The sequence below is a fragment of the Caretta caretta genome, chromosome 2 (assembly GCF_965140235.1).
Source record: "Caretta caretta isolate rCarCar2 chromosome 2, rCarCar1.hap1, whole genome shotgun sequence".
NCBI classification, from domain to species: Eukaryota; Metazoa; Chordata; order Testudines; family Cheloniidae; genus Caretta; species Caretta caretta.
This window is the reverse complement of record NC_134207.1, coordinates 53,055,411-53,081,627: the sequence shown is the minus strand read 5'-3', so window position 1 is coordinate 53,081,627 and position 26,217 is coordinate 53,055,411. Positions and strand designations below refer to the sequence as shown.

The 26,217-nt window shown below is 44.3% G+C and overlaps 1 protein-coding gene across 7 annotated transcripts in view; it reads right to left on the bottom strand.

Moving 5' to 3' along the window:
• The window catches only part of LOC125632585 (tumor protein D52), a 205,062-nt gene that overhangs the window by 137,696 nt on the left and 41,149 nt on the right, over nt 1-26,217 (bottom strand). For 4 of the 7 annotated variants that reach the window (XM_048841028.2, XM_048841027.2, XM_048841023.2 and 1 more), the window contains exons 2-8: nt 25,937-26,055; nt 23,078-23,226; nt 22,012-22,113; nt 20,938-20,964; nt 14,807-14,848; nt 12,286-12,334; nt 8,543-10,142 (exon numbers count right to left, since the gene is read on the bottom strand). In XM_048841028.2, the coding sequence (XP_048696985.1) occupies nt 10,026-10,142; nt 12,286-12,334; nt 14,807-14,848; nt 20,938-20,964; nt 22,012-22,113; nt 23,078-23,226; nt 25,937-25,993 (543 nt within the window). In that variant the 5' untranslated portion in view covers nt 25,994-26,055 and the 3' untranslated portion in view covers nt 8,543-10,025. Of the gene's footprint in view, nt 1-8,542; nt 10,143-12,285; nt 12,335-14,806; nt 14,849-20,937; nt 20,965-22,011; nt 22,114-23,077; nt 23,227-25,936; nt 26,056-26,217 lie in introns of those variants that run through there. The other 3 variants (XM_048841024.2, XM_048841025.2, XM_048841030.2) reach the window with 3 other exon arrangements.

Sequence of the window (26,217 nt, the reverse complement as noted above, 5' to 3'; positions counted from 1 at the left end):
GCATTAAAAAAAAAAAAAAAAAAAAAAAGATATCTAACCACTAGAATTAAGGCTCAGCTTGACATATGAGGTCCCAATCCTAAAATCGGATAGCTGCATCCTAGCAGGACCCACTGAAACCAGCCCACAACGTCTGCTTGCAGAATCAGAACTTAAAAGAACTGCTCCAGTGTTTGTATATCAAACATTGTAGTTAAAAAAATAGGTATGTAAAACTGAAATTCACATTAACAAATTAGACAATTTTAAAAAGCCATACACCTATCAAAAAATGCTTCACCTATTTTTGTTACATATGACATCTTCGATTACTATAATTTAAACCAATAAAAGAAAAAAAATCCCTATTTTCCCCAATATTTTACTTTGTGCATTTAACAACAATCATGTAGGGTTCCATGCTATGCTAATACAAATAATAAATAATCACACTAACAGCCAGTTTCCTGCAACTGTCTGTCAGTTCACCCTTTGTTTGCCTGGATCTATTACACAACAACATGGTAGAGAAAAATATTTTACCACATTCGCCTATTTAACAATAATTGGCAGGGTACTCAATCGCAGTATATAAAACTACTTGTACTTTTATTTTTATTTTTAAATTGGTTAGATTTCATGTTGATAGAATCCCTTTAAAAAGATACCAATGCAAGCTTCAACTTTTTTTTCCACAGGCATGAAAAGCTCTTACTTTATTACATGTTGGTAGTAGGGTGAACTTGGCCAAGGAGAAACTGACTCTCTGATCTCAGAAGGAAAAACACGTGACTTGAAAGCAGATTTGATTATTCCATTATGAATTTTAATATGATTTTCTCTTACATTAATCTTGTTTTGTTTACTGGTCAAATGAACAGGATCCAGAATTTGCTAAAAGAAAGAAAATCTAAACCTCACATTCTTCCTAAGAACAGAAACCCTGCACCTATAGCCCAGTGACACGCTGACGGTAGGCGGGGAGAAGGGGCCTGCACTTGGGCCCAGGAACACACTGCCAGCGGCAGTGGGGGCTACATGTGGGCCCAGTGACCCACTGACAGTGGGGGAAGCTGTGCACCTGGAGACCAGCGACACACAGAAAGCAGGGGGAAAGGGGGAAAGAGGACAGCCCTGCACCTGGGGTCCAGTGACATACCCAAGACAGATGGGGCGGGGGGAGCCCTGCACCTGGGGCCAGGTGTTACCTGTCAGCTCCGCATTCTTGGGGAACCAGAGCATAGTATCGAACCTGTCTGACTCACGAAGGACACCCTCCCAGCTTCTACTTGAACCAAAGCCGATCAGAAGAAAGACTTAAAAAAGCAATGAAAAGGCAGTGGGAGACACACCTAAACACACACACACCTGCACTCCAATAAGGGTTACAGAATTAAGGAAACTCCCCTAGCCTCATTTGCATCAAAGATGGGACAGGGAGGCATCCCCATGAGCAGACAGAATAGAGAACAGAGATTCCAAGGCAAGAACAGCACTGAAGTCTGGGACCAGAAAAGCAGGAAAGCACTACATGATGGGGGATCTCTGCTCCATAGGTTAATAACCCCACGCCTGCACATACCCAGCTCAGTAGTTGTCAGACCAATTCTAGTAATAAATCCTTTATTGGTATCCAAATTACTGAAGCTGCCTAATTGCATTATGAGCTCCCTTGAAGGTACACCACCCATAGCCAGGAATGAACAGTTCCTATTGTCTAGTCTGAACAAAACAACTTTGGTATACTCCCTTGGGCCATCAGTTTACCCATAAACAAATCTAGTGTTCTCCCTTGAACCATTGTTGTTTCTCTAGGAAAAACCCCTACCCATGCTCAAGTAAGTGTTCTGATGGCCGGATCCAACACCTGCATCAGTTCCATTGGGACTTCATTTTCTCCTGACTGATCATGCTGGGGGCTCTGCCTGTCTCCAGCACTCTGGACCCTCAGTTACCACCACAACCACCACCTGGGACCCCCCCGATTGATTCAAGCTTCATGGAGTGGTGAGAACCCAGCTCTTGCTCTCTCTAGGCATAGCCTTCTGTGGCAAGTTTAGTTTTCTAAACCTGACTTTCCTAGTCAATTGTAAGTTTGATTTAATATTATAACTGTTTTGTTTGTTTGGCTCTCCTGCAGCACCCAAATATCCTGTGGGATTTGCACATCAAGTGGGTTACTACCAAAACAATTGTAACATGAAAGTGGGGAAAGGGCTGAACCTGGGACATATGAGGGTGGCAGATTGAAAGTGCTGCTCGACCCAGTCCAGCGACATACAAGGGGTCAGCTTGGGAGTGCTGATTAACCCGTTCCCCTCAGACATGCTCTGTTAATGCATGTGTGTGTGTTCATCTGATTCTGAGGCTGGAGGAACCCAGCCCTGGGGAAATTAGATCCTGCAGGATAGCTCCATTGGGAGGGAAGTTGCCAAAGGGAGAAGTAGAGCTCCATAGGAGAACACAAATGACACAAAAAGAAAAGGAGTACTTGTGGCACCTTAGAGACTAACCAATTTATTTGAGCATGAGCTTTTGTGAGCTACAGCTCACTTCATCAGATGCATACCATGGAAACTGCAGCAGACTTTATATATACACAGAGAATATGAAACAATACCTCCTCCCACCCCACTGTCCTGCTGGTAATAGCTTATCTAAAGTGATCATCAGGTGGGCCATTTCCAGCACAAATCCAGGTTTTCTCACCCTCCACCCCCCCACACAAATTCACTTTCCTGCTGGTGCTAGCCCATCCAAAGTGACAACTCTTTACATAATCAAGTCGGGCTATTTCCTGCATAAATCCAGGTTTTCTCACATCCCCCCACCCCCATACACACACAAACTCACTCTCCTGCTGGTAATCGCTCATCTAAACTGACCACTCTCCAAGTTTAAATCCAAGTTAAACCAGAACATCGGGGGGGGGGGGGGGTAGGAAAAAACAAGAGGAAACAGGCTACCTTGCATAATGACTTAGCCACTCCCAGTCTCTATTTAAGCCTAAATTAATAGTATCCAATTTGCAAATGAATTCCAATTCAGCAGTTTCTCGCTGGAGTCTGGATTTGAAGTTTTTTTGTTTTAAGATAGCGACCTTCATGTCTGTGATTGCGTGACCAGAGAGATTGAAGTGTTCTCCGACTGGTTTATGAATGTTATAATTCTTGACATCTGGTTTGTGTCCATTTATTCTTTTACGTAGAGACTGTCCAGTTTGACCAATGTACATGGCAGAGGGGCATTGCTGGCACATGATGGCATATATCACATTGGTGGATGTGCCAATCTGTTTCTTTACTTCTGCAGGTGGGTATTGTCTAAAGCCAAGCTCTGCGATACAACCGCATTTGCTCCAACCCCTCAGACAGAGACAAACACCTACAAGATCTCTGTCAAGCTTTCTTACAACTACAATACCCACCTGCAGAAGTAAAGAAACAGATTGAGAGAGCCAGAAGAGTTCCCAGAAGTTACCTACTACAGGACAGGCCTAACAAAGAAAATAACAGAACGCCACTAGCGGTCACCTTCAGCCCCCAACTAAAACCCCTCCAACGCATTATTAAGGATCTACAACCTATCCTAAAGGATGACCCAACACTCTCACAAGTCTTGGGAGACAGGCCAGTCCTTGCCTACAGACAGCCCCGCAACCTGAAGCAAATACTCACCAACAACCACATACCACACAACAGAACCACTAACCCAGGAACTTATCCTTGCAACAAAGCCCGTTGCCAACTGTGCCCACATATCTATTCAGGGGACACCATCACAGAGCCTAATAACATCAGCCACACTATCAGAGGCTCGTTCACCTGCACATCCACCAATGTGATATATGCCATCATGTGCCAGCAATGCCCCTCTGCCATGTACATTGGTCAAACTGGACAGTCTCTACGTAAAAGAATAAATGGACACAAACCAGATGTCAAGAATTATAACATTCATAAACCAGTCGGAGAACACTTCAATCTCTCTGGTCACGCAATCACAGACGTGAAGGTCGCTATCTTAAAACAAAAAAACTTCAAATCCAGACTCCAGCGAGAAACTGGTGAATTGGAATTCATTTGCAAATTGGATACTATTAATTTAGGCTTAAATAGAGACTGGGAGTGGCTAAGTCATTATGCAAGGTAGCCTGTTTCCTCTTGTTTTTTCCTACCCTCCCCCCCAGATGTTCTGGTTTAACTTGGATTTAAACTTGGAGAGTGGTCAGTTTAGATGAGCGATTACCAGCAGGAGAGTGAGTTTGTGTGTGTATGGGGGTGGGGGGATGTGAGAAAACCTGGATTTATGCAGGAAATAGCCCGACTTGATTATGTAAAGAGTTGTCACTTTGGATGGGCTAGCACCAGCAGGAGAGTGAATTTGTGTGGGGGGGTGGAGGGTGAGAAAACCTGGATTTGTGCTGGAAATGGCCCACCTGATGATCACTTTAGATAAGCTATTACCAGCAGGACAGTGGGGTGGGAGGAGGTATTGTTTCATATTCTCTGTGTATATATAAAGTCTGCTGCAGTTTCCACGGTATGCATCCGATGAAGTGAGCTGTAGCTCACAAAAGCTCATGCTCAAATAAATTGGTTAGTCTCTAAGGTGCCACAAGTACTCCTTTTCTTTTTGCTAATAGACTAACACGGCTGTTACTCTGAAACAAATGACACAGGCAGTACATTGATAGAATTACAGAACTTCCCCCCCCCCGCCCCCAAAAGAGTGACCCTAACAAATGAACATACCCCAAAGTAAGGGCAAAACAGGTAACACCAGTGACACACCAACAGCGGGGGGGGGGGGCGAGAGCCCTGCACACCCAGGTCAGCTGCAGGCTAGCACATGACACGTATCAAGCCGGGGTCACCCTCCCCTGAAGCCCCCCCCCAAGCTCTACTTCCCTGCTAAAACAGGGTTCACACGCGCCTGCGCTCATCTAAGCAGGGCTTTTCACTCGTGTTGCACTAAATCGTGTTGAGCCCGCAGCAGCGAAGCCCGTCATGCCCCTGCGAACGCGCCAAGCGCCAGCTGCCAGGCCCGCCCCACGCACAGTAGGGGGCGCTGCGTGAGCGCTCCCTCGAGGACTCCCTGCGGCGCACGCACTAGGTAGCGCTACGACTTAGGCCCCGCCCCTCGCTCCGCGTCAGGTGACAACCACTCGCCACTAGCGCCTTCGCCCCTTGTCACGTGATACAGCGCGGCTTCCTCTGCCCCTGCCGTTTAGATCCCTCCGCTTCGTACCGCCCCCTCTTTGCGTTCTCACCTGCCACGGGCCGGCGCCCAAGGCGCTGGTGAGGCCGCTCGGCCGCTTCTCCGGCTCCGGGGGCGAGTCGCCGGTTCCATGGCTGCTGCCCCGCCTGGCCGCACCCAGCAGCCGCCAGGTCCGGCTCCACGAGGCGGCGCAGCTCCAGCTCCGCGTCGCCATTGCGCGTCCGTCGGGAGGGCGGGGCGTGACCTCTGACCTTTCCTGCGCCCGGTCACGCACAGGCGGCGGACTCGCGGGCAACCATAGAGTAGCGCGGGGGTATCCGAGAGCGCCGCCTCGCGCGCATGAACTCCGCCGCCATCTTGGTCGGCTCCGGGAGGCGGCGTTCGCCTAAGGGCGGGGGGGCTTCTGGGGAAGAGAGAAAAGGCGCTGGAGGGGGAACAGCACCTGCTGCTTGGGGCCCACCGCTCCTGAGGGCGGGGGCGGGAAGTTCCCCACCGTCACGTGTCCCGCCCGGGGACAGGAGGCGGGGGCTCCAGCTCCCTTCGCGGGGAGCCCTGTTCGTGCGGAAACGGCCGGTCAGCGTCAGCCTCGCGGGCGCTGTAAGGGCTTCGCTGCCAGGAGCGGCCCTGGCTGGGGGTGGGACGAAGTGAGAGACTCGCTGCCCCTCGCTCGGGGCGAAGGCCCGGGGCCAGGCCGTCCCCGCAGCCGCGGGGGCCGCTCAGACCGCCGCCAGGCTGGGCTGTCACACCCAGGGCCCCGTTACTGTCCCCGCACAAGGCACCTGCTTCCCTGGAAGTGCAAGTCTCCCTCGCGACTGAGGGACAGGCTGAATCTGCCAACAGGCCTGGCAGGCTGGGAACCAGCTGGCAGCGGCTGACAATTGAATCACTGTCAGGACGGCTGCTCAAGCCCTTGGGTTTTGGCGAAGAGACTATCTGTACCGCAGTTGGGAAGGAAGGAATAGGCCCGGGCTCGATCAATAGACTTACTTAGGCTAGTGGGTTAAGGTGGAGGTTTGGTTCTCAAGCCTAGGTGGGCTCCAGGGCACAAGCCACAACTTCAAACTGCTGTCAGAACAGATATTTTTCAGAGCAGGAGCCTGCCTCTGTCAGCTGGGCCTAGGAGGCTTGTTCCTGCTCCCTCTAAAACTGTGTAGATAGTCCTAAACGACTAGCTGCCACAATAGTACAATTCGGAGGCTTTGTCAGTGAAGGACCTCCTCAAGTGTGTCAAGGCCTAGACAGCACTGACAAGCCTTCCTGTTTAATTTTTTGACACATTGGCTGTGAAATCCTAGCCTGTGAACCATCAGGGAGACTTGGCCTGCACAAAGAAGGAAGAGATCCCACTATAAAGCTAAGTTAGACACAAAATGCAAGCTGAAGGCTCAGTCTAGCAGCAGGTGAGTTTAAGAGAAGTCAAGATATCTATGAGAAACAGGAAAAGGACTTTAATAAATAAATCTTGAGGTGAATGAGTTATGACCACTAGAACTACAAACTAGCTAGCTAATCACATGCCCCATTTAGAACCAGAAGTATGCAATCAGGCAGCAGCAGAGACACCCCCCCTCCAAAAAAAAAAAAATACAGTACTCTTAAATGTAAACAAAAAAAAGCAGTATTTTTCTTCTGCATAGTAAAGTTTCAGTGGCATATTAAGTCAATGTTCAATTGTAAATTTTTGAAAGAATAACCATAATGTTTTGTTTAGAGTTAAACATTTCAGCATTGACCTTCATTCCCCAGCTATTTGTAACTCTAAGGTTCTATTGTAATGGCAGTTAGAAAGGAATCAGAAGAGCAGTTTCAGTAAGGAGACATACATAGGGAAGCTTAGGCCAGGAAACATAGGTGCATTCTAGGTACTGATTATCTGTGAAAATGAATCTCGTATAAAAATTAAGTATTTGTAAAATAGCTGTTTTACAAACTCCATCTTTTCAAACAAACTAATAGAGATAGTGTCTAGGGCTAAATACCTAGAAGAGACCAGACTGAGAGTATCTCTATACCAGTTGTCTGGCTTCTGTAAAGAAAGTAAAGATTGTTATAACTAAGAAAGTTAGATAGCATTATGATAGTAAAGGTATCTAAAAATCCATGACAAAGTAAAAGGTCACTGGACTGGACAGTAAGCATATTGTATTTGATAAGTCTCATTTAAAGACTGGAAAGTGAAAGGAGACACAGGAAATGGGTAAATTTAGTAATAAAGAAGGAAGCAGGTAGTGAAAGTTTAAGAACTGAGTAATGAGTAGCAGTACAGGTAGAATAGGTATAGAGATATCAAGTTAGGAGATCAGCTACTAAATCTAGCAGACAATTACAAACCATTGCATTTATCTTTAGCACAAAGGTCCAGCTTTGCAGATAGGTCCCATTTCCAACAGAAGGTGCCCTGGATACCAAGTGGGCATAAAAACTTCTCTCAAAAGCAGGGAGTAAATATTAATTGGCTTAGGATCTTGACTAGGTTGTGGTTCTAGAAAATTAGATGCCCAGGATGGCTTCAGCCATTTCAAGTCAAGGCTCTGGGAGAAGTCTCAATTGACAGGATTCAGGTACTGAAGACATCTTCGATGGAGCTGCTAATCGCATTTCACACTAGTGGGAAAACATTCCCTAGATGTGTCAACTGAAACTGCTCCTCTGATTCCTTTCCAATGTTTTAAGTGGAATTTTACTGTCCAAGGGCTAGTCTATGCTGGCACCGTGCCAGCGCTTTAAACGTGGCTTGTGTGGTCGTGGCAGAGCGCTGGGAGAGAGCACTCCCAGGGCTCTTAAAGAAAAAAAAAAAATACACCTCCATAAGGGGGAGAGCTCCCAGCACTGGTGCACTGTCTATACTGGTGCTTTACAGCACTGAAACTTGCTGTGCTCATGCGGGTTTCACCCCTCTGAGCAAGAAAGTTGCAGTGCTGTAAATTGCCAGTGTAGACAAGCCCTAAGGATTCCAAGGTGTATCCGTTCATCTTATCCTACACTGCTAGCTCAGTTTACATTTGGGCAGGATTCAGGTGTTTCATCACATCACCGAAAAGAGGATTAGGCATATGAATATTTCGTATGTGAATTCAGTCCTTTCAAATTGATTTTAAAAAAGCTTAGGCCTATAGGTAGCTATGACTTTTCCAAAGAGGAGTTTTCTTAATGTCTGCATTTACAGCTGTGCTGTTTATGAGAATGGCAATGCTCATGTATAAGATTTTATTAAGCTGCTCACATGTAACTGAGCATATTCACTAGCAGTGAAGTGCTATCAAAGCGCTTGTCAGAAATGCAGTACAATGGTGTCTAAAGAAAATTGTGTAGCAGTTTTGGAATTTGACATGCATAAGACAAATTTTTGCAGTTAGTTTTTTTAATTGCTTCCAGTTCATTCCAAGCTCAGTGATGAGACATTTGGCATAAGTTACAATTTGATAATGACCAACATGTGCCAGACATGTACATAATACAAGCAACTTCTAAAGTACATAAAGTGGATATAGTCAATATGTAAAGCAACGTAGCCCTCTCACAAGGTCTGCTGTAGGCTTTGAAATGGGTAAAGTTTCAAGAGTGGATCTCAATGGTTAAGCAGGAGTGGAGTCTCCAGTGGTGCAAACAGTATTGCTAATTTTCAAGCCTCTAACAAAGAGTAGGACTACAAGAGTCTTGAGAGCATGAAAGAGTTTGAGCATCTAGAAGGTCCTCTACCTCCTAGAGCAATGGTTCTTGCCTGCAAATGCTGTGCAAGTTTATTACAGCATGGTGAAAGGTTTTGAAAAACTTCCCATAACGGTCTTGGAATTAATCAATCAGTAATGACTTGTTAGAAATATTTTTTGCAGCCATTCAAGGCCAAGTTCATAAAGCCATATTCCTACATTCTAAGCTGTACGAATGTGTTCACATTTCATCTCTACTCCATGTTTTATAGTGTAAGATTCAATATTAATACTAGAATAGAAGTTTTAGAATCAGCACCATTGGAGACCATTATTACAAGACTGCCATTTTATCACAGCAGAATAATTCAGGAGTTAAAGCATCAAGTGAAGAACTCACAATAGTGTACTGGGTAAATAAACTAGCTCAGATACTAGAGCAGCAGCATTAGCCATCTCACTTTCATTTGAAGTACTCTGAGAAACCCACACTTAGGACATTAACTCTAGTCATAGGACCCACAGAGAAGTCAGTAAGTCTGAATGCTAGTTAGGATTATGTCCTTTGCCCCATGTGCACCAAATCCAGTTTAGGACTCCTATTTTGACTACAGTAGATTACTATACACTTGTGGAAACCTGCTATAACTTATTTATAATGTTGAAGCAGAAATCCTTTTTCTGCAGCTTAGAGTAATCTTCCAAGTGTGATGTCCAATTTAGGGAACTGTTGCACTGAAGCCACCAAAGGAGTGAAGTTAGCCTTCAGTTTGGCAGTAAAAGTAGAATGACAATTCTTATAAGTGAAGACAATTGCTAATAATCACAGCATCCAAAAGAAAGTTATTAATCCACATACTATATGTACAGCATAAAGTTTGTCTAAAGTTTTTCAAAACAATATTTTAGAGATTGCCTTTAAAATCAGGGATATATCCTTTAAGTACTTGAAAAGCATAAAAATATCCCTTCCCCCCAGAAAGCCAGGCTGATACAATCTACTTTAGTTCCAAAAATATTTTAAACCCATAAACAAGCTATTTTATCAAATTGATATAAAGCTAAGTGCTTAAGTAAAAGCACATCTGGTGGAAACTGACAGCGAAGAACATTACAAATGTGCTTAGAGTTTGCTTGTAGCATCTGGCAGTGGGTAGCAGGACAAAGGCAGGAATCTCACTGGGTCTCCTCCTGTATCTGTTCTGTAATAGTTTCTGTGGCACTAGCATTGGCAGCTGAGTTTAAGACTTCTCCAAAGTCACCTCCAGCAGGCTTGGCTCCTCCAACTTTAGACTAAAATACAGATAGTTTTAGATAAACCCTTCAGAAAGGATAACTGCAAATACAGTTAGATAGCCAGGTATTTTAACAAACAAGTTTTGCAACAAACAATGCCTTAATGTTAAGATTGGCTCCACAGGATAAATTCCCCCAAACGGTTTTTCCAGGATCAGATTGCCTCTACAATACTTGTGGTAGAAGCAGCACTCAGTGCCACTTGGTGGAAGAAGCTAGGTGGAGATACTCTGAAGGAAATGTTGCAACCCTCCAATCATTGGCTTAACACATGAGTCTCCCTTGGCCTTTAGTACTGCAAAAATACTCCTGACCAGATTGTTGCAACAGCCTATATTCAGATATGCTCTATGAAGATTGTACAGCTTCAAGTTGAGACATCCTACAGAGGTTTTGGAACATTTTGAGTTAAAACAAGATTAGCTTTTGTTATGTACCACCTTGGAGGAGCTCCAAGAAACATTCAGCCTCAAGGAAGCATCCTGAAGCTCTGGTGTTTTGGTGCAGCAATTCCACTGCTACACCCCTTCAGATGGTGTGTAACACACTTACCCCACATCACTCCCACATACCTCTACCACCTCCCTTCTAGGGAGATGCATTCCCAGAGTTCATGGAAGGAGAAGTCCCTAAACTCTCAGATTGCAACAAGCCATTATACAAGATGCTAAAAGGGGAAAGGAGTTCTTTATGTACTTTTCCCGAACCCCAAATTCCTGTACAAGGAGCAGTCTGGTCCATAATATGAAGGCCTTTATATCAAAAAGTTAGTTGAACAGCCACACAATGTTGATCTCTGCTTATTGAGGCCTCAGCATCAACTTCAGCCTCCTTACCTGAAAGTGAAATCTAAGATCATGTACATTTTACAACAGAATTGCACAGCTATATTCCTTACTTTCTGATGGTAACATGTAAGAGTTTGCGTTCCCAGTGTAAGCTAGAATATAAAGCTTTTCAGCCCTAAAGTTAAAAACAGTATAGATTCTGGATATACAAAGACCAGGTTCTCTATTATGTGTGAAAGAGAGTTTCCTGGACAACCTTTATTGAATGAAGTATCTTAGAACCTCACTGTATTAAAAATGCAAGTTTGTGTTATTGTGGGACTGTCTAACTTGTCTGGGAAGACATGATTATGTAAACTTTGAGAAGTTTTACAAGCGTCAAAGAAGACTTTAAAACAATGGGCTAAGACAAGACTGAGCTGTTAATGGAGTAGGTTTCCTAGGAAATATTTGGGAGGAGGGGAATGCAAAGATCCACCTCCTGACCTGATCTACTGAAGCTTTGACCTGGGAAGGGAATCTTTGTCTACAAATTACCTGTTCCCAGGATGAAAGCCCAAATGGCATAAAAGAGCAACTATTCATAGTGTGCTGGTTCTGCGCCAAGCCAGTTATCAACTTGTAACCACAGAAAAACCTCTTGGTGGGGTTTGAAGGGCTGTTCTCTGGCCAGAGTTCTGCTTGGAATTGGGGTGATCTCTGATAAGCCTATTTGCATGTAGGTTTACTATTTTATATATGTTCTCTCACTAATGTTTTTCCCTTAAAAATTGTACTTGCTTAGAAAGCTGTGCGCTAACTTAATTGTGGTCAATTACATTGCTTACCATCAGAGGAGAAAAAAGTAAAAGCAGGCCTGCTTAGCCAATCTGGCTTTGCTGGTGAATTTACAACTAAATTGTAAAGCTGTGCAGCGTGGAAATATTTTGGGATCAGGAGGGAGAGAGATGCATGTTTCCATCCAAAGGTAATGGCGGGGAGTCAGCAAGAGTGACCTTTTTTGGACCATATAGGAGAAATACAGGTGCAACTGCCTTGAACTGAAAACAGCATGATCCAGCCCATTTGTGCTGTTCTGAGCATACAAGCAGACCAGAGAGCAGTCAGTCTTCCCAACTGGGGGTTTTCTGGCATGAAGCCAGTTGGCTAAATCCCTGCATTTCATAGCATTTGTTTACTTGTTTGTCAAATTACTACATTCGGATTTTCAAAAGTAGCCTAAGAGGCTAGTTGCCCAGCTGCCATTGAATTTTAAGGGAAGAGATTTGAGCACCACATTTTGATTCCTTTGAAAGTCCCAGCTTAAGTCTCCCATTAAACAACTGTTTCCAGAGGCAGCTAGTTAGATTTACCTTTAAGTTTTCAACCTTTTCTTCAAATGACTTGAAAGTAGAAGAATTTCTATGGGGAAAAAAGCCAGTGGTTAGTTTCTTAAAGTGAGAACATGAGCATAATACTAGGTTAGTTTTGGGACAATGCATCCATGTTTCCCTGTCCTATGTTAACATGCTTTTGACAGCCGTTAGATTAATATCTCTTTTGGATAGTAGCTTTTGCACATTTTGTAAACAGTTACTTTAGCCCAGGGATAGGCAACTTGTGGCACACGTGCCAAAGGCAGCACACAAGCTGATTTTCAGTGGCACTCACACTGCCTGGGTCCTGGCCACCGGTCCGGGAGGCTCTGCATTTTAATTTAATTTTAAATGAAGCTTCTAACACATTTTAAAAACTTTATTTACTTTACATACCACAATAGTTTAGTTATATATTAAAGACATAGGAAGACCTTCTAAAAACATTAAAATGTATTACTGGCATGCAAAACCTTAAATTAGAATAAATGAAGACTCGGCACACCACTTATGAAAGGTTGCCGACCGCTGCTTTAGACCTAAACTGTACAGTTGAAGAGCTTCAAATACAACTTGTGTATAGAACTTTCAACTGCAAGCCAAGAAGCTCATTTTATTACCACCTTTGAGGCAATCACTCTTTACACTGCTTAACAGCAGAATAAAAAAAACCACGAGAAGTTCTCAGTGAAATTACTTATTGCCTGGAACTCAGTGACAGTTACAAAGTTAAGGGGTAAGGTACTGTAGAATGCCAGATTTAACTTGTCATTAGTCACTTTTCATAGACTCTTCAAACAGGCTGATGGTTGTTGGCTTAGAAAAGTTAACTAGTTCAGTAAGACAACGTAGCCACATCCAGTCACTCTAAAGCAGTGGTTTTCAAACTTTTTCTGGCAACCCAGTTGAAGAAAATCATTGATGCCCATGACCCAGCAGAGTTGGGGATGAGGAGTTTGGGGTGTGAGAGGGGGCTCTGGCCTGGGATGAGGGGTTTGGGGTGCAGGAGGCGGCTCCAGGTTTGGGGTGGGGCTCTGAGCTGGGGCAAGGGATTGGGGCACGGGCTTACCTCAGGCAGCTCCCAGTCAGCAGGTGTGCTAAGGCAGGCTTCTTGCATGTCCTGGCACCACAGACTACGCTGTGCTCTAGAAGCAGCCAGCAGCAGGTCCAGCTCGTAGGTGGAGGTGTGCATGCACTCTCACCTGCAGGCACCACCCCGCCCCTCCCACAGCTCCCATTGGCCAGAAACCAGCCAATGGGAGTGTGGAGTCGGTGCTCAGGGTGGGGGCAGCACACAGAGCCCTGTGGCCCCCACTGCCTAGAAGCCGGACCTGCTGCTGGCCGCTTCTGGGGCACAGTGTAGTGTCAGAACAGGTAGGAACTTGCCTGCTGTAGCCAAGCAGCACCAAAGAGACTTAAACAGCCCGGTCAGCAGTGCTTACCAGAGCACTGCGCCACAACCCAGTGCCTTACATTCCCTGACCCAGTACTGGGTCACAACCTGCAGTTTGAAAACCACTGCTCTAGTTGTCTATAAAGACAACTCATTATAGTATGTGTGTCTCAGATTTACCCTGGAGATAATTTACCCTGTCCTTCTGGAGACTGCCCCTATCAACAGTAATAAGTATTCTCCTCGATCTCTCACAGATAGAGACTATTAAACTATGAAAAGATAAAACACAATACGCTAAGATAAAAGCGGTGTTTAGTGGTAGCAGCCTAGGTTTGCTTGTTGAGACAAGGGGTGAAATTTTGTCCCCACTGAAGTAAATGGCAAACACTGACTTCAGTAGGGTCAGTAAGTCACCCAAGGATTCTATATCAATTGCCACCAACTTGCAGCGTGACCTTGTGCCTTTTTTGCCAGATGAAGAAATTCTTACTTCTGATGCAGTCAGCCTTAGTGTTTGTAATGTAGTCAACCTTATTTAGAAGGTGCAAAACATTAGAAGTTTTAGGTTTGGGGTAAGGTCTTAAGTTTTCCCTTGCTCATTGTCCATTTAGGATGCCCCACATTTATCTTTCAGTTACTCTGATATGCATTTATACAGTAGGCATGTGCACCACTCCTTGGTTTGGAAAACGGACACCAACCGATATGAAGTTGTATCTGCATGCCTTTTGATCAGAGCAGGCTTTTTGGGGAAGAGGGAGGCAAGGCAAGCACTTCAAGTCAGCAAGAGAAAAAACTGAGGTCAGAGGCCAAACTACTTACTTTCTTATTAACCTATAGGAGAGTAAATCTTCATTTTAGAAGAGCTGTAGACAGTTCTGAATTTGAAATCATTTGGTAGCATAACATTTCTAAGAAAGTAAAGACTAACTTTCTGCAAGAACAGTCAGTACATGCTTTATCTTAAGTCAGTACAGTAAATCTGTTCTAAAAACCAAGATGTTTCCATGTATTTAATTCTACATATGTGGGTGGGATGGGGGAAGGAAAGAGGATCAGTTCAATTAGTAAGAGACAACACATCCAATAGCTGGATTACATACTAAAACGTACATACATTACCTCATAACAGGCATGCTAATTGAATGTTGTATGGAGCGTATACTAAGTGTCAGCATTAAGAAAAGGAGAGAGAGAGAGAATTATGATCAATTATGAAAAGCAATTTGCTTAGAAACCCTTTGCATCAGGTTCCATGTAAAGAGACCTCTTCAATTATGGGGAGAAAGATTCTGATACTACAACTGTTTTCCCAAGGGCAGTTTCAAACAAACACATTCATAAAGAACATAACGAGAGCTGTAGCAATACTTCATTAAAAATAGGCCAGTTAAAAAAGTACATTCTACATCGTCAACACAATTCCTGTGTCCTTCTTTAATCTACCCATTAAGTTTTCAGACAGTGAGAAACATGCTAAATTTGCAATTCTGGTAGTGTCAAGTGAATGCCTAAAGCTCTATCATTCACATATTCCCTCCCCTTGAATGATGTTTACGTTAAAGGATAAATTCTCTCAGACTATCACTAAATTAATGGGACTCCTGCATATGGAGTAGCAAACTACAAGGCTGAATTTTAGTTCACTAGCACCATTTAGAAACAGCTCAGTTTCAGTCCATTACCTTTCACTAGGATTAGAGTCATAGTAACTCAACAGGCCTAGTTTCAGCTACAGCTGGTTGGGAAGTTTCCAACAAAATAGTTGGACATATCACCCCACCGTCCCAGAAAAGCCAATAGCTTGGTGGTTAGGGCATTCACCTGGGATGTCACAGACCCAGAATCAAGTCCCAGCTCTGATTTTGGCCTTTGCTTTGTCCTAGTGTGGAACAGGAAAACAGTTTGAAAGCTCAAGTTTGTGGGACAGGAAGACAGTCTCTTGCCCAGCCCTAGCCTTAACTTTGTTTTTGAGGAACGACAAGTTTAGTCTTCATACTTGTTAAATCTAATCCCTGCCAATACATCCAACTCATCACTATGAGCTTAGTTAGTGATATGGTTTAGGTGAGGTGGACAACTGCTCATTAGGAAGGAGTCATTAGGAGTGTCTCAGGCCCAATAGCAACTAGATCATTTCAGACAGTAATAACTTGAGCCAATTTAATCCTTCCTAGGAAAAGCTCAGCATTCTCATTTTCAATTCTTCCACCCCCCAAACATCTAGCCCTACACTACTGTAGATGTGTAGTCTGTACTAGTTGAGTACCATTCCAGCTTCGGTAGAGCAGTTTTGCTGGACATGCTTCTCCTCCAACCATACCTGGAATGCTTAATCTTGAATCAATACTTTCATATTGAGTTCTTATCCCTGGCAGTAGCTAGTCATCTCATTTTGATGGCAACTCAGTCTCCCCTAAATTAGTGCCTCAATGACAGAGCCACTTTGGTAGGAATGAAAAGGTTCCAGAATAGGTTTAGAATGTAAGGATTTCTGGACTTGTTTAGACACCAAAGAGGTAAAAAGCTTTAAGATAAGCCAGGACACATTGCTAACTGAACATGTGACTGAAGATATATTGCAAGTCAAACTCAGTATCAGCTACTAGTTTGCTGAGGTTTAGTTTGTGCTCCAGTCGTGTTTATTTATTGTTTCACCTTGTGTACATCTGCCGCCCATGTCCCTGTAGGAGGTCCAGCTTCTAATAATTAGATTCCTAGAGTCCACTGCCTTCAAGATGAGACACTTCTATATTGAGTCCCATTATGTGATATATTGGCACAGATCCCAACTTTGCTGGATGCCAAGCTTCTGCTCAATACATTTTCTAATGCACTCAATAGTTACATTTTTCCAGCAGTGGTCAGCCACCTGTCTGACCCTGCAAGAGGCTCTCACCTCTAGAGATGGGAGTCTTATTTTTTAAAATTGAGTAGAAGGATGCCAACTCTTCCCTGGTACTTGAGTCTACAAACCCACCCACCCACCCACACATACAGGAAAGTTAGAGTATAATGGAGTGGCCCTCAAGGATAGTATTTGCATATTGTAGGATAAAGCCCAGACAACAGATTTAAAATCAAGCACATTTTCGAATTAGTAGCAGTTAAGTTACTTTGGTTTTCAAGTTTGACTTACACTTAGCCAGGTCGTAGCATACCTGGATACAGGATGTGATCCAAGAAAATATTCTCTGGGAGGACACCAAGAGGCCCTTCATCCTGTCTGCCACCACAACGAATTGCTGGTTTGACTTGCGGAACAGTTGTTTATTCAACATAAAAAGCCAAAGCCCACTGAATATCCAGGGAGTGAAGTCTCTGCTCATGGCTGTTGGTATGGGGCTTCAGGAAAAAGACTAGAATAAATATGTCTTTGTTGGTGTGGAAGTTGGAGTCTACCTTCGGGAGGAACGTCATGTGGGGTCAAAGCCGCACTGTGTCCTTATTGAAGGTAGTATATGGGAGGGTCAGATGTGAGGGCCATGAGCTCAGACACCTTCTTGGCTGAAGCTATAGCGACTAGGATTAGGCCACTTTAGAAGACAGGTAAAGTAGTTGAGCATGTCACTAATGATTCGAATGGAGGCCCTATCAGCCTTGAGAGTACCATTGTTAAAGTCCCAAGGCAGGGTAGGCCACTGGATTTGAGGGTATAGCCGATCTATCCCTTTAAGAAACCACACCACCATAGGGTTAGTGAAAATGGAGAGGCCCAACTCTCCTGGGTGAAAAGCCAAGATGGCGACCAGGTGAACCTTTATCGACTAGTGTGACACGCTCTGCTGTTTCAACTTTAGTAGGTGGTCCAAGATAAAAGGGGACTGAAGATTGTGATAGAAGAACATGGCTCTGTGAACACCAAATAGATAATTTTTCATTTGGCTAAGTAGGTTTGTCGATAGTTTTCTGCTGCCCATAAGAACTTCCCTAATGGGGTTTGACCATGCATGATTGAGTGGATTCAACTACGCAGCTTCCAAGCAGCGAGGTGGAGAGATTCGAGATTGCAGTGTTGGAGTCAGCCGTGATGTTGAGTAATGAGATCTGGAACTAGCAGCAGGGTGATTGGAGTCTCCACCGAGAGTTTCAGCAACATGGTGTACCAAAGCTGGCATGGTCAGACTGGTGTTACCAGGGTGACAGAGGCCCCATTGCTCTGGATCTTGAGGAGGACCTTGTGAACAAGTGTGATATGGGGGGAGGGGGGATGAAGAATGTGTAGAAGAGCTGGTCCTTCCATGGAAGAAGGAATGCATCTGCCAGTGAGCCCAGGCTGTGGCTCAGGAAGGAGCAGAATTAGGCACTTCCTGTTGCTCCTTGGGGCAAACAAGTCAACATTGGGAAGACCCCACCATTGGAAGATATTGTTTATTACATCCAGGTGAATGGGCCACTCATGGTTGTAAAGAGACCTGCTGAGATTATCTGCTAGCTCATTCTGAGATCCAGGGAGGTAGGAAGCTTTCAGAAGGATCAAGTGTTATGCAGAACTCCCAGAGCTTGCACACTTCCTCACACAGGGAAAAGGAGCACGCCCACCCTGTCTGTTGATACATCATTGTTGTGTTGTCTGTCAGGGCTGATATGCTTTTGCCCTCCAGATGAGGCCAGAAGATCTGACATACCAGACAAACCGCTCAGCTCTGGTGATGTGAAACAACAGCTCCTCTGGAAAGCAGAGGCCTTGAGTTCTGTGCTCGGAGGCGAGATCTCCACCCCATTGCCGATGTGTCGGTGGCCAGACATAATGAGGGGTACGGTTTGGAGAATGCGACACCTGTATACACCGTGTGAGGGTCAAGCCACCACTGAAGAGACTAGAGAACCATTGGTGGAAGCATGACTGCCCTGTCTAGACTGTTTGCTCGGTCGATACACAAATGCCAGCCAAGCCTGGAGAGGTCCGAGTTTGAGCCTCGCATGCTGGACCACGTATGTGCATAACATGGGTCCCAGGAGTTTCAGACAACGCCTTGCTGTGGCTGTAGGAAACTGCCCGAGGTCTTGTACGTGTATGGGCTGAAAACAGGACTGAGGTAGACATGTTCTGACCTGCCTCGAGTCTAGCACCGGCCCCGTGAACTCTATTCTCTGAATAGGGGTGAACATTGACTTTTGAATATTTAGCGGGAGGCCCAGTGAGTTGAAGGTGGATCTTATCAGGTTGACCTGCTGATCTGCTTATGTCTTGGAATGTCCCTTCACCAACCAGTCATCGACATATGGGAATACCTGAACCAGTCTTTTCCACAGGAAAGTGGCCACGACTGACATGCATTTGAACACCCAAGGTGCCGATGACAGGCTGAACAGGAGCACTGAATTGGTAGTGAGAAGCCCCCCACTACAAACCTTAGGAAGTGCCTGTGGGGTGGGATTATGGAAATATGCATCTTTCAAAAAGTCGAGGGTATGCCAATCTCCTGGATCCAGGGAAGGAATAATGGTGGCCGAGAGACCATCTGAAACTTTAGCTGTTGATGTTGTGCAGGTCCAGGATGGGTCTGAGGCCCCCCTGTGCTTTCAGTATTCAGGAGTAAAGACCCCTTGCCCCTGAACTCCAGCAGAACCTCCTCCACAGCTCCTGCCGATAGGAGGGTTTGTACCTCCTGCATTAGGAGTTGCTCATGAGAAGGGTCCCTGAAGAGGGATTGGGGGGGAGGGGGGGAAGAGAAGGGGTGGGAAAGAGTTGGAGAGAATATCCCATTTCTACCATGCAAAGGTCCCAACGGTCTGAGGTGATTTGGGACCAAGCCTGGTATAAATGGGATAGACATGCCAAAAAAAGGGGAAGAAAGGATCCAGTTGGCTGGTTGGTCATCCTCAAGTGCATCTTCAAAAAGTCTGTCTAGGGCGTGGCAGTTTGGATGAACCAAATCCCTGGTTGTTTGGAGGCTGGGGTTGGCAATGGCAGTTCTGGTTTCTAGCTGCCTTCAACTGTGGTCCTGTCTAGGCTGGCCTTGGTATGGAAGCGCCACCCAGAGCCTGCATCCCTGAACCCCCTTCCCCACCCACCAAACCCCTTAGTCCCAGCCCAGACCACCCTCCTGCACCCCAAACCCCTCATCCCCAGCCCCACCCCAGAATATGCACCCCCACCTGGAGCCCCCTCCTGCACCCTCATTTCTGGCCCTACCCTGGAGCCCACACGCCCAGTCAGAGCCCTCACCCCCTCCCATATCCCAGTGGGAATTTCATGAGCATTCATGGCCTGCCATACAATTTCCATATGCAGATGTGGCCCTCGGGCCAAAAAGTTTGCCCAACCCTGCTCTAGCAGGTAGCCACTGGAGCCAAGGGGCACTGGTAGGGATAAAACATTGAAGACAGGATTATTATTTTACAAAACACCTGAATCAAATTCAGAATATTTGTGCCATAGGTCTGTTATACACTGTTAAGATACTTGAATTACTATATATTTAGAAGTACTAGTTTCTCGTGCATGTTACCCCTTTTTAATACACAACCCTTTACATGGTATTGTGTGAATACTGTTTATGCAGATACATTGTCAATTCCATCAATATTTATTGCCCCTTATACACTATATTTAGTCAGACCAAGATGATCCACCAAAGTCTGTATACTAACATTAAATTTAGTAGCTTGCCTTGGCTTTTCAGTTGCTTATAAATCTGAGTCTTATTTGCAAGTTAATATTAAGCTTGCCTAGGATTCCAAAAATAGTAAATACAGAAAGGGTGAGAAATAGTGTAGCTGGGTAGATTACAGGCATCAGTATGCATCAATTACTTTGAAATGTATTTAGCCTCAAGTACTGTGACACCAGTGTAATTACTGAACAGCTACTGTGATGAGACACACTGAAAGGACAACTACTACTCTACCAACGCACTGCAGAACAAACATACATGGTACAAACAGGGGACCAGAACTTTTAATCAGACATTAGAGGAAGGAATTCTGCATGCCATTGACCTCAAAGGCTTTTCACGTCTCCTTATAACATGCTTCCACAACTGTTCCCCCTCCCTCCTCTCAACAGCTTCCTTTCTTTTACTTTTTTTAAAGTATTACTGTATATCTGGATTTCATGTTCATTTAGGAACTGCCCAAAATGATGTAATCCAACCCCTGCCATTAAAAACACTGGGTTATTTTTATTCTGTGTGGTTACTATAAGGGAACTAACTGTTTCCTAGATAAACCAATTTTAAAAATTGATGTGGAACAGTCTAACCAATTATGTGCTGAAGTTGTATTAACAATTCTAAAGCCCACCTTACCTAAAGGAATGTGAAAATGCCTGCAATCTGCAGGACGCCAGAGTAAGCATTAAAAAAGAAAGGAAGTTCTGATAAATCTGTAGTAAAATTAATCTCATGTAGCTACTTCTCAAGCACTCATTTTATAGAAGCAAGAGAGGTAAATAGCAGCACTTGAAATGCAGGGCTGACTTTATTACATTAATTGCATTGAAAAACAAATTCTTAAGTGGATTAAATTTTTATAGGCCAATTAACAGGCAAATAATTTGGTCCACTAATGCAAGACAAGCTACAGCAAGACACAGGCAAGATAAACAGGAATTTCGCAAGTTCCTGTAGTGAAAGCAGTGCAATTGTATGGATTGAATAAGCCTTCAGATGTTAATGGACTCGGGGAAAAAAAAAAAATCTTTCATGCTGGTCAAAACAGAGGGTAGTTTTAAATAGTCTTTGGTATTCGTGTGCATGAAAGATGCAACAGAATAGATGTACAGTTTTGGCACAAGACAGCAACAGCTTCAGTCTGGCAGTTACCAGCTTTTAACCTGGCACATTGGCAATAGTTCACAAAAACGTAATAAAATCAGGCTCTCAGAATGAAGTTACGAATAGCTTATAAAAACATGAAACATGACTTAAGGAGAGCAAACAAAACACCAAAAGCTATCCATACAAAATGGATTTTGATGCAAAGGTTTTAGACTGTCATGAGAGAATGTAATGTGCTTCCATAGGCTGAGATGGCCAAAAAACCCAGGAGCAATGACTCCACAGGAGTACTGATGAAAATACTTACTGTGTAATATCCTACAAGAGACTCAAGTGAGTGACATTAGAAGTAAAATATTTTAATAGTAAACTATTTTGCACACAGAAACGTCTTATATGACTAGAATTGCATATAATGATTTTAGGAGTGCATTCCACAAGCAGCCGTTCTCTCACCCAGATCAAGTCAGCAGCAGATGCTCTGCAGGTTCTTGGTATACTACTCTGTGCCTTTACTCACTGATCAGAAGTGTAAGTGAAATTAATAATGTGCCCTCCCCACCAACACACACTGAACTTCAGTGAAAGATTAATGAAACATACTTCACATCTTCCAGCTTCTTTGTGATGACTGAGCCAACTGATGAAAAAGCAGCGGAAGCCTTCTGCCCAGCCTGAGACAGGGTTTCTGACGTCTTCTTATATCTATATTCAAACAGCCAGAGGTAAATTGGATTCCATTAATAAGTCTGCTGATAGTCGCAAGTTGTGCAACATTTTGATACCAAAAAAAAAAAATTCTAAAAAATCCACATGAACATTAAGTCTTTGAATCAAGACAGATATCCAAAATATGCCCCAATCACAAGAATCTGAAATTCTGCAGGTGGTCAGACTAGGTAATAGTCCCTTTAACCTTAACTCTTAATTCACTGTCATCACTCAAGTTTCAGTGCAGGCTCACCTAGAAATCAATTTGCTTTTTATACATGAAGCAAAGCAAGATGTTCTGCAGCCACTGGAGAAGTGATTTAAGCTGCAGGCTGAAACCAAGATTGCTAAATTTTGTGCGGTTCTAGTGAAAAACTGCTTGAAGAAGTGATTAAGTAAGAGTAAAGGCTTTCTGCTGAATCTCAATATTATGAGACTTTTCAGTATAAACTTTTTACTTCATGCATACAGTTACTGCAGATTTTTCAGATATCCACTAGTTGAGTGACATTAAAAACAATCTTTGGGATTTTTTTTGGATAAAATCCCAGGTTCAAGTGCCCATTGTGATATTGTACATTTCTTTTCCTACATAAAGGGAAAGATTTAATAGTTTGCCAATTAAAGGGGGAAGGGTATTGCATTTGATTTGCACCATCTTGGTGGTGCAATGTGCTGGCAAGACAGAATTGCTTTTTTTGTTTATGCGGAATAGGAATCATGGCACTGTAAAGACAGGGTTGATAGAAGCCTCTTTGGGGCAGGGACTTAGCTAGATTTTAATGAAACTTAGTTTTACCTTAAACTTGATACCCTCAAGAAGGCTGCTACTGTTTCTTCAGACATTTGTAAGTAAAGAAAGTTTGACTAGTAAATGTGTTACAAAGTTTACCAGAGGAACAGTTTTCACTTAACCAACACAGATTCATGACACACTGAACCAGTGACAGGAACATACGCTGAAGTAGAAGTCACATCTTGCCAGCCTTTGGTAATGTTCTGCCTCAGTTCCTGCAGTGAATTGATTCCTAGTTTTCTCTTGATCTCTGCTAGATGCTTCTCCTTGGCAGCTAGTACCTGTGAGAGTGTCTGGATTTCCTCTTCTACCTAGGGCAGTATACAGTTCAAGGAGGAAGATCAGTTAACAAGTTATGGAACCAGTTAGCAATACTTCATTTAGGAAGTTATTAACTGAAGAACATTTAGCATAATGAAGTAATTTACAATGGATGCCATGTTTTAACATTTCATCTAGGTATTTTAGAAAGGGATTGATGCAAAAGGGTCTTTATAAAAAAGGACTGCAGACATTAGGAAGAGCCTAATGAAAAAGGGGGGGAGGGGGTCCTCATCTCCTCCAGTTATTTCAGCATTTCTGGAGGACTAGATGATTTAGGAGATTAATAAACTATAGGGCCTCATTTTTCTACTCATCCAGATTAATAGTAAATAATGGTTTACCAGACAGTTTTTAGCCAAGGATTGACTTAAGAGAATTACCACACACTTTCACGTCTTGACAGTCCTTTCAGGATTGATGCATGGTTACAGGGACTAGTGAAGCCTTCACTGTACTTGTTCTGTGCATAAGATTTGAGCTCTTGTAAAAAAAAAAAAAAAAAAAATGCAGAGTAGCTGCCCTGGAGACTAAAAGTTCTCAAGAAGAATAGACTGACAGTATCATGTTTCTTAAAAACAGAATGTCAAGGTTCGATTGTCCAGCATGAAGCACCCTATGGAGGCCCTATCTTCAGAGGAGAGGTGCTCAACCAATCTGCTTATATATGAAAACACCACTCCTGAACAGGCCAGCAGAGGCTAGAGAAATGACTAGCTGGGGAATGTCAGCTTTATTCATCAACTCTAGGATACCTAAAACAAGCATTTAGGCCAAGATGTTCAAACTTAAGGGTCTGAAGTTAAACTATATGGAGGCTCTAGCAGTCTTTACTCCTGAGGGCATTCTGCACCTAAAATTTTAATATTCTGCAAGTTTTATTTGTCAATAAATAAATGTGGAGGCTCCAGCATGACAGTGGGGAGCACAGGCCACTGACAGCACAAAGGTGGGAGATCACCCTGCAGCCTCCCCACCCTCGGGACACGGACTCAGCGGTGAGGCTGCACCTGACCTAGACACCACACAAGGCCTGGGCCTGCCGCAGAAACAGCCTGGGGCCCTCTCCGCCAGGTGCACCAGGTGTGAGGCAACCAGGCTCAACCAGGCAGGATCCAAGCGTGGAGGGGCTCAGTGTGTGTGTGTGGGGGGGGATCCAGGTGTTAGAGGACTCTGTGGAACAATTTGGGTGCAGGCAGCTCAGTAGGGGGTCTAGGTGTGGGGGGATCTGGATGCACAGAGGCTCATGGCGGGGGGAGTTCCACGTGCAATTGACTCTGTATGGGCTTCCAGGTGAAGGTGGTTGGGGTTCAGCGGAGGGATCTCTGTGTGGAGGTCTCAGCAGAGGACTGGGTGCTGGGGTAGTGGAGCTTGGTGGTGTGGGGGTCTGGGTGCAGCTAGCTGGGGGTTCTGGATGATGGGGGTCTCAGGGTGAGGCTCATCAGGGTCGGGGTTTGAGTGCAGGGAGCTCAGTGGGGAGTGGTCTGGGTGCAGGGGTGGGGTCTGGAGGCAGGTTGTCTGGGTGCAGGGGGCTCCAGATGCAGGGGTTGAGGTTCAGTGGGGTGAGGTTCAGGTATGGAGTGTTAGGTGGGTTCTGGGTGTACAAGGTGAGGCTTGGCAGGGGTGTCTGGGTATGGAAGGTCTGGATGCATGGGGGACCAGCTCCCCATACAGTGACCCCTCTTCCCTGCACCTGAGAAGTGATGGGGGCAGGAAGCAGGGGAGGATGCTGAGCTTCCTGCAGCTGGGGGAGGTTTCTGGGGGATGGATCTAACAGCTCCAGCCACTCCTTGAAGGGGAAGAGGAAGTCCCATCCTCTTCCGCCTCCAGCCCAGCCAGGACAAGCAGCTCATCCCAGCTCAGGATAAGAGCCACTGACAGGCGTGTGTCCAACCCCGCAGTGATTTACCTCTCTGCCAGCTGTTCCAGGTGCCTGAAACAATGTACTTGTGCTGCTAAGGAGTGGTGTGTGACTGCTCTTGCAGCTTCCCTGTCAGAAAGTCATTTTTCTGCAGAGAAGCAAAGAAATCTGCAGGGGACATTAATTCTGCACATACACCGTGGCACAGAATTCTCTCAGGAGTAAAGTCTTATTTGAGCAGCCTGATTTTTTTCAGGTTACACTGAAGCTAGAGGGTGCTCAAGCAGCTTTAGAAGTAAAGGCTTTAGGAAACTAGTTCATTTTGGCTCATTTATAAGGTCTGTTTAAAAAAGGTTTACTGAATGTTCACTGCTGGTATGAATTGAGGACAGATTAGTTTCCTTGTTAACCATTAGCAATAAGATGTGCACATCGATAACACTCCAAAAAATAAAAACATGAACAGGGTGGGATGTTTCACTAGTGGATGCTGAAGTTGAAGTGTGAAGGGAAGTGGACAAGCTGTTCAAGCCTGGGAACCTAAAAACAGACTTAAAGCTATATTTAGGCATCGACTGAAACTGATTAGTTATGTAATGTTGAGCACTGGTAGCTTTAGCTGACTTTAGTGAGATTTGTGAGTACCAGCTTTGAAGAAAAATCAAGGTAGATTAAATGCCTAAAGTTGGGGACCCAAAGTTGACCACTTTGGTCAGTGCTCTCCAGACTTCTATTTTGACAGCCATTTTAGAGAAGGATCTTATTCAAATTTTGAACTTGCTGGTTTCTGAAAGATTTCGTTCAGAGTGAGAGTCACTTGCATACAGATTGTTCTTTACCTTAGCAAGTTCTTTTCTCAGTTCTTCCTGTTCTTGTTCAGAAAGATTTTCTGTCATATTAACAGTAGCAGCAGCAACATCCTCTCCTACCTCAGGTACTGTGTCTGAGCTCAGCAAACCTGGGAGAGAAAGATTAGTAGAGAACTCTATGGTAAGAAAAGATGGTACATGTATTGCAGTCTCCAAGGAGACTGCAAGATTTGTTCTTGTGACAAACACTAAAGTGCCAGAGTGTGTACTAAGGAGCACTGAAATCCTTAAGGCAATTGTTTTGGCACTTA